General features: G+C 37.9%; 1 protein-coding gene across 6 annotated transcripts in view; it reads left to right on the forward strand.

The window, feature by feature from the left end:
* Positions 1–20015, forward strand: part of LOC129352060 (RNA-binding Raly-like protein) — a 107324-nt gene that overhangs the window by 65005 nt on the left and 22304 nt on the right. The window contains exon 1 of one of the 6 annotated variants that reach the window (XM_055020862.1): positions 5855–6178. The exons of 4 other annotated variants lie outside the window; for them this stretch is intronic. In XM_055020862.1, coding sequence (XP_054876837.1) covers positions 6112–6178 — 67 coding nt within the window. In that variant the 5' untranslated portion in view covers positions 5855–6111. Of the gene's footprint in view, positions 1–5854; positions 6179–20015 lie in introns of those variants that run through there. One more of the 6 variants, XM_055020863.1, reaches the window with a different exon arrangement.

Genomic DNA, 20015 nt, shown 5'->3' on the forward strand with positions numbered 1-20015 from the left:
TAATTAAAATATATGTTTTGTTGCTGAGCAAGTAGAAAGAAAAAAATTCACATTAAAATAGTTTTTTATTTTTAACTGGAAAAATTGTGGCTTAACTTGTTAATTTTGCTCCATGGTGCAAATATATGTCTATAGAAATTGACCAAAATACTCTACAGTATGCATATGATTTCTTTGTTTTTCTCACAGAACTCAAATCTTTTGGACTTTGCACTGTTATGTCACAGACAGTCCACCGTTAAGTTGGTGTTTTCCCTGGGTACTTGTGCTTCCTGCTATACTCCCAAAGAATTAACATTATTGTGTTCATTAGTGACTAAAATGTCCTTTAATAAGTTCACATTGTTCACTGTTTTAATGGCTCTTCCAGCTCTGCCAAAGAATTCACAGCCTCGTTAATCTCAGATGCAGGAGTTCAGAGTGAGGAATGAAGTGAGATCCATCAGCCTCGCTCTTTCTTTTCATGGCCATTTGGTTAAAATCATTCAGCAGGCAACACTTCTGTGTTTTCTAGCTCCATTACGTCCTGGAAACATTACTGTATGCGTATTGGATTGATCTAACCCTGGCCACCCTGTGCGGCTTCTATTATCTCTGCTGAGTGGATCAACGACCACGACACCGATAGCGTCAGAGCTGAATTAGATTTGGCAGGCGTTAATGCTTGTGTGAATCCCAATTGCAGCTAGAAAAATTTGCATTTCCTGGGAAGAGACAGTGTGAATGTTGTAAGATTTTTAGTGAAAATTACATAAGCATTTGAAGTCGACTGCAAAAAACATGCAGAAATGTAAGAAATATGGAGAAGCAACAGAATAAAGCAAAAGCTTGTGAAACACAAACTCTGGAGATAAACTGGGGAGTGAAAATTTTCAGTTAATGCAAAAATCTCAGCCAAAGAATATTAGAAAGTTGTGCAGAACACAGTTTACAAATCTGTAAAGTCACAAAAGTTTATGAGCTAACGTGTGCTAATAAGCTAACACTAGTTGTAGGTCAAGACTTGCATCTTTAATACTGCAGTAACATACTCTATGCAGTATTAAAACATACATGTTAAAGCTAAAATTGAAGCTAAAGCAAGATAAAATAATGATGGTAGCAGCTAGGCTAGCACTAGCATAGTGACCTATAGTAATACATTCCACACAGAAATGTAATAAGCAGAAACATTGAAGCTAAACTTTCTGATATTCTGAAGAATATAAACAATAAGAAAAATTATTTAGGTCATCTAGTGCAGACCATGTCATAACCTGAAATTAGCTAAAGAATATAGATTATACTAATGGTTGTGGGTCAATACTGTGGTTTATGACATTAAATTGTTAAAATAGCAATGTATAAAATGTTAATTGAAAGCTAATATTAGATTAAATGCTGTTAATAGCATCTTGTCTAACATTGACTAAATTTAGTAGGTTTTCATGAAATGAAGTCAATATGATGTTAGCTAAAATTTTAGCCCACATGACATCACTCTGAAGAGAGTTGGAAGGCCGGTTGGAATTGGTTCTATACCCAGAAACAATGGCCTATGTCTTATGAAACTGTTTTAAAGTTAAAGAAAGTAAACTGTGCATAGTTGTTTGCGAAGTTCTGTGATTTTATTCCAGGGTCAGAAAATCCATGTTTGATCCAGAAATCAGAGAAAAATATTTATTACAGTCAGAAAGACTTAATGGAAAAGCACAGTTGGTCAGATTTTATACATCACTGGATGTTTATGCATTTTTTAAATTATTGTTATTGTTATTATTTTTATTATTATTTTAAAACATAGAAATATGTAACATGCTATGTACTAAACCATAACAAAAATTAAAAACAAAAGACAAGATAGTTTTTTACACAATTATGTTATCAAGATCTGCAGGAACTTTTTTAAGATACTTTCCCTGTCATGCTTTATTTTGACCACTAAGGTGTGCTATTGTACAGGTTTTGGTTGCAGTTAGCATCTGAGCCGGAGTAATCCTCCCATTAAAACCTTGGGGCGATATTTCTTGTAGCTTCAGCTCAGACAGGAATCCTATTAGTAGCTCTTGTGTTGCATAAGCCTTTCTTTGTCCTTGTCGCTCTGCAGATTTTTGCTGCATCAACTCCAGCATAAAATATCTCGTGCAACTGAACCAGAGGCCCATCCAAGTCCATCAAAATGGAGCCAAATTTCACTGTTCACAGGGAGCACCAGGACATTTATGACACAGATGGGCTTGAAGCTTGGCTGATGAGTCGCCTGGCCTCTGTAAGCGTGATCTGAACAAACACTGACAGTTTGCTATCGGCTTCAGCAGTTGATATGTTTGTAATTACTTAGAGCCAAAAGCAGCGGCTGTCAAATGAGCTAAAAAGATCTGCAAGTCGCAGGCCGACGTGATCCGATGGCTTGAGCAACTTGTATCTATCATGGAGGAAATCTTCCCCCTGGGCGTCGTCTGTTTCCCTTTGTCTCCTGCATAAATGAGGCTCTTTTTTTCCCTAAAAAGGCACTTTAATGCTGGTTGTGCTGTTTGAGAATGCAAAGCAATTGAGATTCAGAGCAGCCTGAAGTTTGTGTGTATTTTGTGTAGATCTTTGTGCTGGAATCGGGTAATGATGTGCTGCAGGAGTTCAGAGATGGCTTATTGTTTCAGAAATTATATTACAGCCTCATGTGTGCTTATCTACATCAGTCATAACTCAATATAATTCTCAGCTGTTATGAAATTAGCTTTATGGGAAGTAGTTAATGCAGTTATGTGGGAAAATTCTAGCTCTTCATATTAAGCACATTCCACACCTGGTATAAATGTATTTAGAAAAAATAAACCTTATAAAAAATCTGCTTCATGCAGTAGCGTTATCCCTCATCAAAAACAAGCTGAAGATTTAGTTTTTACTTATTTATATGGAGTTTTAAAGCTGATTATAGAAGCTGTTGGAGTCTTCTTTGTGTAATCAATGTCCCGAGTTACTCTTAGTTATTCTTCAAAATGGAAAAGACAAGAGAACATGCTTTTCAGAATGTGTCTGTTTTCATGATTCAGAACAAATGTTCAAATTTCACTAATGATTTTTCCTGATGGATTCTTGAAGAGAAATCGGCCCACAGCATCACATTTATTTCAACATACTCATTTTTTGCTTCAAAAGGTTTATGCTTATGAAGCATAAGATTGGAATCAATAAATTAAAGATAAGATTTCCGTTTAGAAAACACTTAGGTTACAGTTATTTTACAAATTGTTTGTTGTTTTGACCATTTCTCATTTTCTGCAAATAAATACTAGATTTTTGCCTGGAATTTCGGAAGCATGTTGTCAATAGTTCACAGAATAAAAGAACAATGTTCATTTTGCTTAAACATATTGTTCTAAAAAGTAAAATCAGAGAAGCTGATGGTTTTAAATCATCTCAATTTTTTCCAGAGCTGCATAAATAAACCCTTTATTGATCCCCATGAAAATTATGCAAATTGACAGGATGCATTAATTTATAATGGACAGCAGATGTCTCCACTTTACTCTTAAAAGCATTTTTATTCTACTATTGATTGATTCTGAATGTAGCATGTTCAAAAGATGCCAGTTATTGTTAAAAATAATGTTTTTAGCTGAGATTCACAGCATAAAGGAGACAATGTTTACCAAAAATCCCTTTGACCTGGAGCCCAATGCATGGAGCTGTAATCATACTCTCTCCATTCTGTGGGATTTCATTCTTTCTCTTCTTTAAAGCCAGAAAAGTTAGAAGGAGACTTTCTCATTCGGGGGTGATGTGAGAGCCAAAGCAGTTTTAGATTTATTGATCGAATCCCAGCTACGACCAAAGGCTTGGCTCTAACTCCACCACACATCTAATCTTGAATACCAACAAAAACAATTGTTGGTATTCAGTCCACAATGCAATAATGTGATATAGTGGAATAAATTAACCAAATTCAGTCTGCTTTTGTACATTCATCTCCTTGGCAACAGTCTACCTCTGCAAGCAAAATGAGATGTGCTTTTTTAGTGATGTGCTGGAGGTTATTATTGAATCACTTTTATCCCAGTGACATTGTTTGCACATTGGTGTGATAGTAAGACTGGTGTTCCAGCTGGCAGTGGTTAAAACCTCGCATTGAGTCATATTTTAAGGTTTGTGGTTTAATCGAAGCAGCATCGTTGTAAAATTCTGCTCCATGTTCAAACGTCGGCAGCATCCTGAGCAATATAAATGGTATTACGAGCTACTCTGAAAGATAATAGGCTTGTATTATAGATACTAACATTATCATTAGTTGTTGTGAAGATAAACTGTTTTATGTCCAATTCTGGTGTTTTTATAGTATACAGGTACTAATTAACTGGCTGTCTAATTTATTAAATTAATTGTCATCAACTTTTGACAAAGCTGATTTCAACACATTGATGGATGGACAGGAAAGGTTTGTGGAGTTGTTGGATACTGTAAAAAAAAAATATTGGTTCATATCCTATTTAATAATAAATCAGAGAACAAAACTCATGTGGGGTTCCCCACAGCTCCATTCTCAGGTCACTTTGTTTTACACATACAGTTGAAACCAGAGGTTTACATACCCCAAAAAAATATGCACACCTTTTTTTCTCACTTTCTGAAGTTAAATCAGACTAAAACATCTCATTTTAGGTTAGGCAGAATAACCAAAATTATTTCTTTTAGCTAAATGCCACAATATGTGGAGAACACATGTTAGAAATTTACATACATTTGGTCAGTATCTGGGATAATTCTTCTGAATTTTCAACCAAACTATAACTCATAGAGTTGTGAAACTCCCTAAATCCTATTTATTCTTGGGTCCTGTGTCCAGACTCATGAAAATGTGATGTTAATTGGTTTAAATAATTGCCCAGCAAGAGGCTTTGTGTCCCAGATATGAACAAAGAGTAGGTGTAAAATGTGAGAATATACAGCAGAAAGAAAAATACCATCAGAAAATCCTGTCTGAATCTGGTAACAGAGTGTAATTATTCTCAGAAGAAAAAAAGTCCAGAAGTAAAGCCACTTAGTAAGGAAGAAGCAATTACTCCAAAACTAACATATAAAACCAGATTGCAGTTTGCAAATGCAACAGCCATGTCCTCTGGTCGGAAACTAAAATAAATGTTTTGGTCATGATGACCATTGCTAAATTTAGAGTGAAAAAGCATTAAAATCGTTGTGTTGCTGCAGGAGGGACTGGTGCACTTCCTAAAACAGAAAGAAGATGATGCTGAAACATTGAAACAGCCAGGAATTTAACTTTCATTACAACTGAATCTCCCAAACAGACAAAGAAAACATAATAACAAGATGGAAAATTAGTTACAAATTTGAAAAGATTATAAAAAAAATATATGTGCAATCATAAAACTCCACTGTCTCAATCCAATCTGCAAGACAATCCAAGACAATCTAAAAAAAACTGACTCCAGTGACATCAAGTTTATCTGTGTAGCACATTTCAGCAAAAGGCAGTTCAACGTGATTTACATCATACAAACACAAAAATAAGAAGTCATGAAAATAACATACAGGGAATGGGCAAAAAATCCAGCGAAAATATTGTAAACAAGATCTTAATCTAATACAGTCCTTCCAAATATAGACAAATATGTAAACTTATAAATATGAGCCACATAAAAGAAAATAATAGATTAATTTTGTTAATTCTACCTGATCTGAAATAGTGTTTATGTTTTTTAGTTTGTAGACCCATCATCTACTCCAACCTTGATTAGAGAAAAAAAATCTTTGTCATTATAAAATGTATTTTCGATTATCCAGTTGATGTTACCCTTGTCTGAACTTTATGAACGTATCAGATATCGATGGTTGACAGCAGGGATATTGTAACCTAACATGCAGTACAGATGACTGTTTCTGCGGGTTTGTCCGCGGTGGAGACTCTCTGCCGGTAGCCCGGGTCCGCCCCCTCTCCCCGGCCACATCATGGTACGATCCGCGCTGAAGAAGCGCCCTCAGTTCCTCCGTCTGGCTCTCAGAGGCTGATTCACCGCACATTTCTGACCCGGAAAGTCTCGCTGCACGCCGCGTTCTCGTCTCCTCCCCGCTTCTTGTTGCTGCCTGTCTGTGAAAAGCGCAAAGCTGGACCGGTACATAATGACCATGTACAAGGGGAAGCGTCGCAACCATCGCTGTAAGTTTGCACGGCATCCTGAGCGGACAGGTGATAATAACACTGGGGACATTTTCTCTGCGCTGCTTTGCTTTGCTTAGAAGCTGCAAACTGCTTCAGGAGACAAATATGAGTTGCTGCTGTGTAATAAATTGATCTGCACTGAAGTATTTTTGCTGCAGCCTATATTGCACCTGCTTCTGCTTTTGTTGGTTTCATGTGTTAATTGGGTCTATGGAGGGATAAACAATTATTTCTGTTTTGCAGTTGCATTCAAAAACTGCATACACTGCATGATTTTTGGAGGGATGGAAAGTATTCAGGCGGTTAGTGAGCATAAATGTCTGCTTATGTGCATTATTTTTAATCCAAATCATTTCACTTATATTTTGTAGCTTTTCATGTTTCAGTTTTGAAGCCTTCAAATTTCCACGTTTATAGTATAAGATAACTGTGGTTCATGGAAGAGGGATCTATACGCTGCTTTGGCTTGACAAAAGGAAATTGAAAATGCAGAAATGGACCCTGCTTTACCTCTTTCTGGTTCTGCACACATTTGAACAATACACAGAGGAGTAAGTGTTACGAGAGAAAAACGTCAAAAAGGTGTTTTCAAGCAGAAGAGGCAGGAAACCTGTGCAGTCAGATTGATGAAAAGCTGCTTCCAGCTGCTTTTTAGGTTTTAAAATGGCGAGTTTGCTTTTATTTTCATATTTATCTTTGCAAATTGCATAAAGTCTAGTAAATTCACAGCTTAACTGACTCTCGGCGTCATATGCAGCTTGTTCAATACTCAGCCCATCCAGTACTCAGAATATATAAGAATATATGTATATATAATTGCAGAGAGAGCGCGTTGAAGGGTGAGCAATGTCAAGCTGGGTGAGATGATCAAAAAGTGCCGCGGTGTTGCTGTAACTGGTGAATGAAAATGTGTTCTTGGAGAGAGGAGTGTTTTCTTTCTTTTTGGCTTGTTTATCCGCCTCTACTGAACATTCCCCTAAAGCAGTCAGCGACTGAGAATGCACCAGCATGAAACTTTAAAGGGCATATGTAACCATTTTCACTACTTTTTATTTTAAGGTGTGTCTGGACTGATATTTATATTTTCTTCTATTTCCAAAGTTGCTAAATATGTTTGGGTTTTTTTTAAAGGAATGAAAAATTAGCTGAAAATTCCCCAGAATTCACGATGGAACAAATTGGCCACAGTATTGATATAAAAGTCTCCAGGGTGAGTGAAATTAATAGGTGGAAGATTTATATGATGACTTCTCTGGTGAGGAGGAGGATGTCAGGAGAAATGTTATATGAATACAACAGGAAACAAAAAAAAAACTCCAACCAGGGATTTAAAATCACTGACGTTCAGGCAGCAATCAGACAGGTGTTGTGATTTCTGCTCCTGTTCTGACCAGCATTGTTATATTAGCAAGTCATGCTACATGGAACTAGCTGAAAGCCTTACTGATCTACACTGCAGCAGAATAGTGAATCTGTCATGATATTATTTCAGACACAGTGGCTTTCACTCCAATTTTAATGTTAAAACTCTGCCACTGGATTTCTCATATGATTTGTTTCTTGTTTTATCTGCTACATGTAGAGCTGCATACTATTTAATCACACTCATAGCCTTTCATATCACAACTGCAAAGAACTGCTTGGATCCAGTGGTTGGTCAGCAATGCAAAGTTTTGCATATCAATATTAAATTTGGTACTTGATGTATTAGTAGCTGTGATGTTGAAGCTCAGACTGTATTCTATGAAATAAAAAAGCAAAAATTTAATATAATTAACATTGTTGCAATTTTCAGCAATTCACACTTATATATTTTCCTGACATTGTGCAGATCTGCTTGGAGCGCAGTGAGAACGCTGATTCATAAACTGTTGTTCAATAGATTAAGATGCTGAGAAATAAACAAGTTTCAGCTGGAGCAAATAACTGAGTGGAAACATGCAGAAGGAATGATTGGAGTGAGTGAGTCTTAAATTATGAAAGCAATCCATAGATGACAGCAGGCGTTTTATGGTGAGACACAAAGCAACACATTTTCTTACCTGAGAGACTTTATGATTATGAAGAAACACAGAGGTTTTTCCAATGGTCTGGCTGTTGACTCTGGTACAACTATCTGTGATTACCATAAACGTTCTTCTTAATTTAAATGTGTACAAGAGAGAGACCATTTTGCTGGATGAGAAAAACTTTTCCAGAAAATAAAAGTGCTTACCCAACCCTTTTTTAATGTACTTATTTAAAAAACACTGATTCAATTTTCTTCCAAAACATTCCACATTTTTCTCATCAGTCCACAGTATATTTTTCCAAAAGTCTTAGAGATCATGACAATTACTTTGGCAAATCTGAGATATTCCTTTGTGATGTTTAAGCAGAAAAAATAATCGCATACCCTGTTGCCAGTGGAAAGGAGGCAGTTGTTTTGTATCTGTCCTTAATCGAGGCATGCTATGTTACTTTTTGAGATCTTTTAGTCCACTTCATGTTGTCCGACAGGTTCTATTTAAGTAATATATTGATTCTATTGGTTTAGGCGTAAAACCAGAGCTGCAATGGCATGTTTTGATCAAATTATATTTATACATTAGAATGGTCTTGAATCTAACTGTGGAAACCTGAGCAGGATTACTATTGCAACAGCACATTATCAGTCGGGTAAAACTAACCTGTCTCACAACAGTCTAAACCCAAATCACGTTCCCTATTAGTGGATGAACAATCCAACGCTTGGTGAATTATGCTTCACAGTGATAGAAAGAGACGACGTCAAAAAGTGACGTCGCCACAAGCCCGTTATTCCTGTGGTGACTTTTCTGACACCTCCTGCTTTCAAGACGTTTTTCCATCCACTGTAACTGAGTTTGAGCTATTTAGCAAAGAACAATTAACAAAAATGTAAGTCTCGAGTTGTGCAGGGATGTATGTGTATGTTTGCTAGACTTCGCTTGAAAATTTTGGAGCTCTGTCACAAGCACAACCACAGAAAAATGTTTTCAAAACCATTTTAATCAAAAAATATTTACTTAATAACTTCAGATAGTTGGCAGCACAGGCCAAATGATTTTACGCAAATATACAGAGTAGCTGGTCTAAAATGTCTGGGCAAGCTGCTAGATTTCCAGAAAGATTTTCTCTGGGACAGTTTTTTTTGTGTGTGTGTGTGTTTTCAGAGTTTGTATGTGAGACTGTGCTGTTTGTCTCTACAGACTACACTTCTTTGCCCAGAAATTCAGCGTGCATGTCCGTGGGAAGGCATGCTAATCAGGCGCAACACAGTCCATGCTGTAGCGATTCGAGGGGGCAGCTCTACTTCCCTTTAATAAGCCACCAGCAATTCCAGGATTTAATCCGTTCAGAACATTTTAGTTCTCACGTAAGATGCAAGTTGCAGCTACTGAAAAAAAAAAAAAAAACTCCAGCTGTGCCAAAAATCTGACTCCCTCTTTTCAGTTCTGCACAAGCCAAAGGCAGCACACTTCTGTCTGTGCTGGAAATATGATTTCATCTATCTGTCACAGAAGACCTAATGTGCCTCCCTTGTCGATGATGAAATAATGTGACAGAGCTGTCACAAGATGTTGCTCCCGAAGAGCATCTTTGGACCACCGGCTGCCAGGACATAAAGTAGTGACACAGAAAGAGGGAGAATTAATAAGAAACAGATATCTGTCTATCTGTCTGTCCAGATGAAAGAGTTAGCTTCCTCACAATGAAAGCTACTATACTCGGTTTGTTTGGGCTAAATGTCATTTTTAAGTCTCTTTTCCCACCACTAGCCTTCCTCTCCATACTGCATTCATCTGTCTTGAGTTTTATGCTTTTTAGTTGCTACATCTGAGATATTCAAATGTAGTATTTTCCGGGTCTGGATTAGTAAAGGAAAAAGTCATTGGTGCATGAAAAACGGCTTGTATTTAAATCAGGCCAGTCTTTAAAAAATTTCAACTTCTGTCTTTAAGGTGACCTGTTATGCTAAAACCAAATCACAGAGTGTGCTGGAGCTGCGCTGGGGTTGCTAGGTTTTTGAAACTGGTCGTTTTTCAGACACCAAAAAGACATGAACTGATTGCCAAACACCATCTGGGTGTTTTTGGCATGTTTTTACAAATAGTTAAAACCCAAATGAAAGTACAAAAATGTGCAAAATGTAAAATTTTCGTAGCAGGTTCCCTTAAATATTTTTTATCAAACATAAATGAAAGTGAAATAGAAATATAATTTTCATCTCTCAGTTAGTATATCCTCTCCTTCTTTATATTCTTTTGTCCACCCAGCCATTTTTCCAGGGTTTGTAAAGCTTGATCTTCATAGAAGAAGCTCTTTTTGAGCCTTTATATATGCTACAATTTAATTTGCAAAAAGGTATAAAAGCTGTGGAACAAGTATGAAATGGACTTGAAATGTTAAGAACCCAGAGTGCTTCATTGTTCAGTCGGATAGGAGAGCTCCTGGTGTTTATGGGTCACACAGAGGGATGTGACCCCAGACTAACGCTGTGCCTTTATCTGTTGAGGCAGTGCCTGCAGGTGCTGCGGATCATGAGCCGATTCTCCCAAAATATGGCCTATGCAACTGCAGAAAGGCACTGAGGGTACTGAAAATGTTTTTTGTGTTTTCTCAAATAGAATAAGTTTTTTTTTTAAATGCTGAACTCTGTAACACAATGCAGTTCAGGTTTGTTTTAGGGTTCAAATTATAAATGATGAAATGCAATCCAGTGTTGTTTAATTGAGCTTTGGATAACTATTAATGAATGCAATTACTAATAAAATAAAATTATGTATTTAATATATTACGAACAATAGACAAAGGATTTAAGTTTAGCATTAGCATATAATAACCAAATTAAGCACAAACTACTTCTTACATCAACAAACTCACTAATAAAATCCAACAATTATGAAACAATTAACAAACAGTGCAATTAAAAAAAAAATCTAACTAATATAAATGCTGCAATTTACAATTTGGTATGAACTGTAAATGTTAATAAATCAGGTTTATTTAAGCAGAATCTGATAAAAAGGACAAATTAGCTTTCAACCACTTGAAAGCTAATTTGTTGTGATTAACTCACACTCCTGCACCAGAATATATAAGAATAAAACCTGAACTATAAAAATAGAATGATTTGAGGATTCGATAATCAATAATAGTTAGCTAGCGTTTAGCTCTTACATTAGCATGTCAGCTAACGGACATAGCTTAGCTCTGCTTTGAGGAATATTGCAGGCTAGTGATTAGACAGGAAAGGGAAAATACCAATAAAACTGCACCACCAACTGCGCCGCTGTCCAGCCCAGCAAGACCATTTGCCTGATAAAATTACTTTTTCACACAGGCCCAAGTTAATTTGTATTCACTGTGGGTAGCTCTGTTTAGAAAAAAGCAAAAATAAGAAATCTGTAAGAGGGCAACTGTTTTTGGGGATTCTTTTCATGGTGATGAACAATAACTCCAAATTGCAGGAAAACAAAAAAAGGATGTTTGTCTTTTATCTTTTTCTGTTCAACTGAAGTTGAAATGTCAAATTGGCAACAAGATCTGATTGGTTCATTATATTTGGACTGGAAAGAGAGACCAGATTAATAGTTTTAACATTTACCAATTTTTTGTTTCTCCATGAAGACAAAATCCTGCTAATGTTTCTTTGTTTGTATAGAAAAAGGAAAATGCTGTTTTAGCAGCATTTAACATGACGGACATTTTCTTATTACTTGTCTTGCAGGGAAGAAACTCGTTCTTTTGTTCAGTGATAACTTCATTAATTTCTCACTTCTTAAAAGCATAATCAAATCAAAACCTCTCAACTGGTCTATAAAACTAAATTGGGTCTCTGGAGCTTAAAGATAGCTGTAGTCAGTTTACATTGAAAGCTAAAGACGATGCTAGTTTTATGAACTCGCTGCAATAAATGGACTGTAAATTAAATTTTGTGCTTACCGTGTTTTTTCACAGAAACTAAAGTGTCAATCACAGAAATGAATTAATTAGCAACGCAGTAATGGATTTTGTTCCCTCCCAGGTTCAGATGAGGTGTGCAGCTCGTCTTATCTCTTCTTTTGAGTAATTGTTTAATTTCTCTGTCCATAAAATGTAATAAAATAAATTATGAAACTCATTAAACCTTACACCCCAAGATGACGTTTTGAAACTGCTAATTTTCTTAAGTTAATTGTGCATAAATTATTTTTATATAGTTCCCTGAACTATTACAACAAATATGGAAATATTTTAAAACTATTATACTGCTGTATTATTTATGGTTCAGCAAATGATGTTTGAATTAGTTTGTGTTGTTTTTCAGCATCTCAATACTTGAGATTCTTGTTGAAGTTTTTTTACAATAAAATAAAAAAAATAACTTATTTCATTCCTTTCATAAAGTGATAGATTTTGATTATTTATTCTTTAATTCTAATAATTGCGTCTTACAGTTAATAAAACACAAAGTTTTGCTTCTTAGGAAATTTCTACTTTACAATCATGTAAAATCCAGAAATTTAAGCCATGAAAAGCCGCTGAAACAAGCTAAAGAAACCAACAGTTCAGAAACATGAATCCAAGCATTTTATTGGAAAGTTGAGTGTAAGAAAAAATTATGTTAGAAAATTGTGGGCACTCTATGTGTTCTTAGCACCTCTGCACCACTAAAGGCTAACTACACCCATGCCATGTTGCATTGATGCTAACAAGTGTTCATATCTGTTAAAATAATTTATTGTTCTTATGTAACATTACATTTTTTGTGAGAAATCTGAGTTTTTGGGCTTCATTTGGTGTATTCAGAATCTTTTTAAGTAATAAAAAGAACCTTTCTTTGTCCTTTCTTGACTTAAATCTAATTTCACAGTAGTGTTGTAAAATAATACAGCATGTCCACAATTGAAGACTTCTGCTTAAACTGGTTCTCCTCAACTGTTTGGTGATGTTTGATCTTCAAAGGATTGACGTGTAGCACCTTTGATATGCAGATAGCTTCCTGCTTCGCTGCTGTCTTTTTCCATGTAATTAGACCAGCAGTAAATCCAGCCTCTGTTGTTGCTGGGAGGTGTCGGTAAACAAAGCAATTTTCTGCCGATGTGTAAGATTTTTCAAATTCTGATTCAGGAAAATGTCGTGTTATATTTACTCTCCTGCCTCAAGAGACTGATGCATGTTTTCCTCTTAACTTGGAACTCTGCAAGCAGAGAAAATTAAGAGTAAGGGTTGGTTTCTAGGAGTGAAGGAATCATGAGGTCTGAGTGAAGCAGAAAGACCTTTGTCTACATCTCCAGAATATTGATAACACGTTTTATTGCCCCTGTGAGATTCAGTGAAAATCTGCCCTTGGAAATCCTTTAGTAGAGCAAAGATGAAAGCTTTTATGAGATCCAGACCAGCTGCTGGTCCTCAGTCCTTATTAGATGCAGCAATTTCTTTATCTCTGCCTCCTGCCTTCGTCACACACCTGTCCAGCTTCACAATTCAGCGAGAGACTCGTGTCAAAGACATCTGAGCTAAATCTGGAGCAAAGATATATTCCCTACATCTCCACCTATCACCCTCTGAACATCGATCTCTGTCAGCTACTTTATGTCTTTTCTAGGGAACAACTTTGTAATATTACTTTTTACAATTAATTATTTTAAAATAATGTGCTTTTTTTTCCACTAGCAGATGATTGGCAGCCCTTTCTATGTCCTGTTTTTTTTTTTTTTTTCACCTCTGCATTCAATGTTTATCTCATCAAAATGACTCCTGGCCTTGCTTGGAAATGGGGAACATTATAAAGGAATATAAAAGAAGCATAAAAGAAGGGAACATCGTGATATGGAGTCACCTTGCAGGGTTTTTGGAAAAGAAAGGAGCCATTACTCATTCCTTGAAGGCTCTAGTTGATACGTCTCAGAGGTGGCTTATTGTAGTCAATCACTTGTGCTGCACGTCTAAAATTTGATGTGCTGCACAGGCTGTACTAAGGCACTTTAATCAGGTGGAGACAGACTTTCTGTACCTCATTAACAGCAGGATGCTCTGCTGTAGAGCCAATTTTGCGCATTTTTAGTTTTCAAAATTGAAAATCATTCCTAAGCATTGTGGGTATTAAAAAGTGAACCAATATTTATAGGCATTTCATCAGTCTTCCTAAAATCCGTCCTAGAAGGGGTTCCAGTCTTCATGCAGCCATGATGACAGCATTTTGTGAAGTACAGTATTTTCTCCTGCAGCAAAACACATTACTGACATGATGCTGCCACTTTTCTGGGATGATATTTGTATGCTTACAAGTTTTATACCCAAATACAACAATGTACATTATAGCTAAATACTCTTATTTTGTTTCATTAGACAAAAGAACAGAGTTAGCTTCTTCTGTTCAGGAATGTTTTACAGGAATGTTTTACATTCCTGTAAAACATTACAGGAATGTTTTCAATGTATCCTCCAAAAACATAAAATCTTACTAAACATTTCATCTAGTTTTGAGTACAACTATCTTTTCACTCTTCAAATAAGACAAAACTAACTTACAAGTACCTTTTCATTAAGACAAGCTTATTTTGTGGGGGAATTTTTCTGCCATAATTTGATACCATATATTTTCAGGCTGAAAGCAGGATTTTGTGTCTTTTGTTCTCAAAACGTTAAAAACCTGCACTTTCCTTTCCAGTTTGAAAGCAGGACATAATTTCTTTCTTCTGAAAACGTGTAATTCTTATACTCAAAACGTATGTGCTCTTTCAAATATTCACTGTCTCTGCTCAGATAAGATCTCTGCTCGTTTGCAAATCATTTTCTGCTTGCACTTGGTAAAAATGGTAAAAAAATGGTAAAAAATAGTACCGTCGCCTAGTAACCTCTCAGCCTATATATATATATATATATATATATATATATATATATATATATATATATATATATATATATATATATATATATATATATATATATATATATATATATATATATATATATATAGCTGACTGGATAGCTCAATACATAAGGCATCAGTATATCACCCGAGAGGGCAGGGTTCGAATCCAGTCTGAGTCCTTAGGCAAGACCCTTCAAGCTACTGCCTACCTCATACCATGAGAGATACTAAGTTGCATAACATGCCGGCTCAGACGTCGCCCGGCCAAACAAGGTCTGCGTCAGGTGTTGGGGAACCAGAGCACCTTGATGACAAATGGGCTACTGGAACAAGACGGAAATGGGCGAGAGATGAAAATGTGGATCTGTTGGAATGCTACTACTCAAGTAACCCTAGTGAGAGAGGTTACATGCAAAGACTGGGGAAGGAATGGTTACTTCGACATCCCCAGTCAACACTAAGCGCTAAACAACTAGTAGCTCAGTGTTCCAACATCCACAAACGGCAACTGCTATCACAACTTGAGATTGACGAGATACAACACAAATGCTACGGCAAAAGGAAGGAACCCGGATGTCAGGACTATGGGGACTTAACTACAAGTCCCCACCCAGTGAGGGGATACACGGCCCCAATGAGCGAAACAGAGCTGAACGAGACAGCTGCTGACCTGAGAGAGAGAATCATGACCCGAATGACAACCAGGCCTCCCCGGCGCCAATTACAACGGCTGAGTGAAGTACCATCTGAAAGTCTCATTGAGAATGTGAATGCAGCATTGAGAACGATCCCTACCAACACCATAACAGAAACCAATGAGCTGATCTACAACTCAGCATCAGTGATCCTTGAGATACTTGGCTATAAGAGCAACCATGAGACCCAATACCCACCATGGAAAAGACGGTTAGAGGCTAAAATCAAGGTAACAAGGAGGGAAGTGAGCCAACTGTCAGAGCTCCACAAGGGTGCAATGAAAAGACCAGTACCCAGAAAGTACAGCCAGATGCCCATACCTGAAGCACTCGAGACTGCCAAACAGAGGCTCCAAGCCTTGGCCAGCCGCCTAAAGAGATACACAAGGGAGAATGAATCCAGAAGGATTAACCGGCTCTTCTCCACTCAACCAGCTAAGGTGTACTCTCAATGGCAGGGTAACAATAACAACAGAGCAGACCCACCAAGGCTGGAGACGGAACAATACTGGAAAGGCATATGGGAAAGGGAGGCGTCCCACAACAGCAATGCACAGTGGCTGATCTCTCTACGAGAGGACCACAGCAACCTCCCTGAGCAAGCCCCGGTAACCATCACTGTGACAGATGTCCAAGAAAGAGTCTCAGGTATGAAAAAACTGGACAGCACCAGGGCCTGACATGATCCATGCCTACTGGCTAAAGAAACTCACTGCTCTCCATGAGCGAATGGCAGCCCAAATGAACCAGCTGCTACAAAGTGGGACTTACCCTGAATGGTTAACTGAAGGGCGGACAATCCTAATCCAGAAGGATCCATCAAAGGGTCCAGTCCCACCCAACTACCGACCATAACCTGCCTCTCCACAACCTGGAAGCTCATGTCAGGCATCATAGCGGCCAAGATAAGCAAACACATGGATAAACACATGAGCACGGCACAGAAGGGTATCGGTGTAAATAGCAGAGGAGCCAAACACCAACTCCTCGTAGACCGCACAGTTGCCCGAGACTGCAAAACCCGACACACCAACCTGTGCATGGCTTGGATCGATTACAAGAAAGCCTATGACTCAATGCCGCATACTTGGATCATTGAATGCTTAGAGATGTATAACATCACAGGACTCTGAGAGCCTTCATTGCAAACTCGATGAGGCTGTGGAAAACCACCCTTGAAGCCAACTGCAAACCACTTGCACAAGTGTCCATCAAATGTGCCATATACCAAGGAGATGCTCTGTCCCCGCTACTGTTCTGCATAGGCCTGAACCCCCTCAGCCAAGTTATCAACAAGACTGGCTACGGATACAGACTCAAAAATGGGGCCAATATCAGTCACCTACTCTACATGGATGACATCAAGCTGTACGCCAAGTGTGAGCGAGACATCGACTCACTGATCCACACCACCAGGATCTACAGCACTGACATTGGGATGTCATTCGGACTAGAGAAATGTGGTCGGCTGATCACAAAGAGGGGGAAGGTGATCCACACAGAAGGAGTCTCACTCCCACAAGGAACAATAGCAGACATAGAGGACAGTTACAAGTACCTAGGTATACCACAAGCAAATGGCAACCTCGATGAGGTCACAAGGAAAGGAGCCACAGCTAAATACCTCCAACGAATAAGGCAAGTCCTGAGAAGCCAGCTCAATGGCAAGAACAAAATCCGTGCGATAAACAGCTATGCCCTGCCAGTAATCAGATACCCTGCTGGAATAATTAGCTGGCCAAAGGAGGAGATAAAAGCCACAGATATTAAGACTAGAAAGCTACTAACCATGCATGGAGGGTTCCATCCCAAATCCAGCACCCTGAGACTGTACACGAGCCGCAAGGACGGAGGCAGAGGACTAGTGAGTGTGAGAACCACTGTCCAGGACGAAACAACTAAGATCCATAAATACATCAGGGACAAAGCCTCAACAGACAATGTGCTCAGTGAATGTCTCAGACAACAGGGAACGGAGGTTGAGGTGCCAGAGATACCATCATGGGAGGACAAACCCCTACATGGGATGTACCACCAGCAAAATAACCCAAGTGGCTGATATAAGTAAATCCTACCAATGGCTGGAAAAAGCTGGACTCAAGGACAGCACAGAGGCCCTCATCCTGGCAGCCCAGGAACAGGCCCTAAACACCAGAGCAATAGAGGCCCAGATCTACCCACACCAGACAAGACCCAAGGTGTAGGTTGTGCAAGGAGGCCCCTGAGACAGTACAGCACATAACAGCAGGGTGCAAGATACTGGCAGGGAAAGCGTACATGGAGCGACATAACCAAGTGGCAGGCATAGTGTACAGAAACATCTGTGCAGAATATGGACTGGAAACCCCAAGATCAAAGTGGGAAACACCCCCAAAGGTGGTGGAGAACGCCAGAGCTAAGATCCTGTGGGACTTCCAGATCCAGACAGACAAAATGGTAATGGCGAACCAACCAGACATTGTCGTAGTGGATAAACAACAGAGGAAAGCCGTTGTGGTAGATGTAGCAATACCAAGTGATTGCAACATCAGGAAAAAGGAGCACGAGAAACTGGAGAAATACCAGGGCCTCAGGGAGGAACTGGAGAGGGCCTGGAAGGTGAAGACCACAGTGGTGCCTGTGGTCATCGGGGCCCTCGGGGCAGTAACCCCCAAACTGGAGCAATGGCTACAACAGATCCCAGGAACAACATCAGACATCTCAGTCCAGAAATGTGCAGTCCTTGGCACAGCCAAGATACTGCGCAGAACCCTCAAGCTCCCAGGCCTCTGGTAGAGGACCCGAGCTCAGAGGATAAGAACCACCCGAGGTGGGTGAGAAGGGAATTTTTTTTTATATATATATATAATATATATATATATATATATATATATATAATATATATATATATATATAATATTGTGCTAATATAAAATTAGCACAGAACTGGGTGGTTTCTTTGTCTGTCGTTTTACTAAATTAGCAATTGGAACATGGCAACTTGAATCAGGATTATAACCAAGCATATAATTGCTAATAATGAGCCTAGTTTTACTGCATAGCAACATTACACACACAATGCCTCATCTGATTTAAATCTCCAATGTTTGCCTCACTTTGTAAATAAGTCCAGAAATAAATCCTTAATCTTTTAATATGATTTCTGCCGTTCGTGTGCAAAAATACGAATGGCCAATTACCACTACAATAAATGCCATTTTGTTGCAAACATTCTCTTTGTCTTACTGGGTCATTTTATTTCAAGATGAACCCAAATAGCTCTGGAATAAGCCTATTATAATATAGAAACATTTTCAAAACTAAATAAGATAAAGCATGTGAAACAGCTGGTAAAGGGATTATTTTTTTCTTTTTAAAAACTGATTCTCCACATGTTTATTTCCAGTCTGTGGATGGAGGCCCACACACACACACACACACACACACACACACACACACACACACACACACACACACACACACACACCTACACACACACACACCCGCACACACACACGCACACATGAATAGCTATTGTCTCAATTATATCAATTATAGCCTATATGTTTCTTTGCTGCAGGTGTACAAACAGGTCATTTGCAGCAACGGAAACCAACAAAGTCAGTTGCCAAGGTGTTTTTTAGTAGGCTGGATATTTCTTTTATTTTTCTTATAGAAATATGCTGGAGCTTGACAGAAAAATTACCTCTTTCTGGCTTACAGTGGGTGTAATTCCTAACAAGGTGATTCGCTTTCTCTTTTTTGCTTAATCATTATGTAATACAGCTTTTCATTTCGATTCTAATCCTTTTCTTAATGGAAACAAAAGCCAAAAAGAATATATTTAGAGCAGAGAAATCATTCATTAGAATTGTGTTGGTTACTTGGAGCTGCAAATAATTTCTGTTTCAGATGTTGAATGTTGCTACAGGCCTGAATTTTTTTAATATTCAGTTACTAGGGACGGAAACCTGGAGCTAAAATCACTAACACAATTCACTGGGAGGTGAATGTTTATGAGGCAAAGATGAAACATCTGTGCTTTGTATCTAAATCAAAATCACACATTTAACTATTTACAACTATTGATTTTTTTTTTTTCATGATCGATTAATTGTTAACTTGAGAATGGAAACTCAGAAAAGGTTATTTTCTGAAAGAACAGAGTTAGAGCAGAAATTTGGCCAAAACTAAATAAAAAATATTTACAGCTATGAAACAATTGAGACACCACTTAAAATTATTAGTTTCTCTGATAAAAGAGTTCTGTTTTTGGATTTTAAGCAATTAAAAAAGGAATTACTTTTTAATTTTTTGGCTATTTTTGTGT

This window comes from Poeciliopsis prolifica, unplaced genomic scaffold (assembly GCF_027474105.1).
Source record: "Poeciliopsis prolifica strain line A6 unplaced genomic scaffold, Auburn_PproV2 SCAFFOLD072, whole genome shotgun sequence".
Lineage (NCBI taxonomy): Eukaryota > Metazoa > Chordata > Actinopteri > Cyprinodontiformes > Poeciliidae > Poeciliopsis > Poeciliopsis prolifica.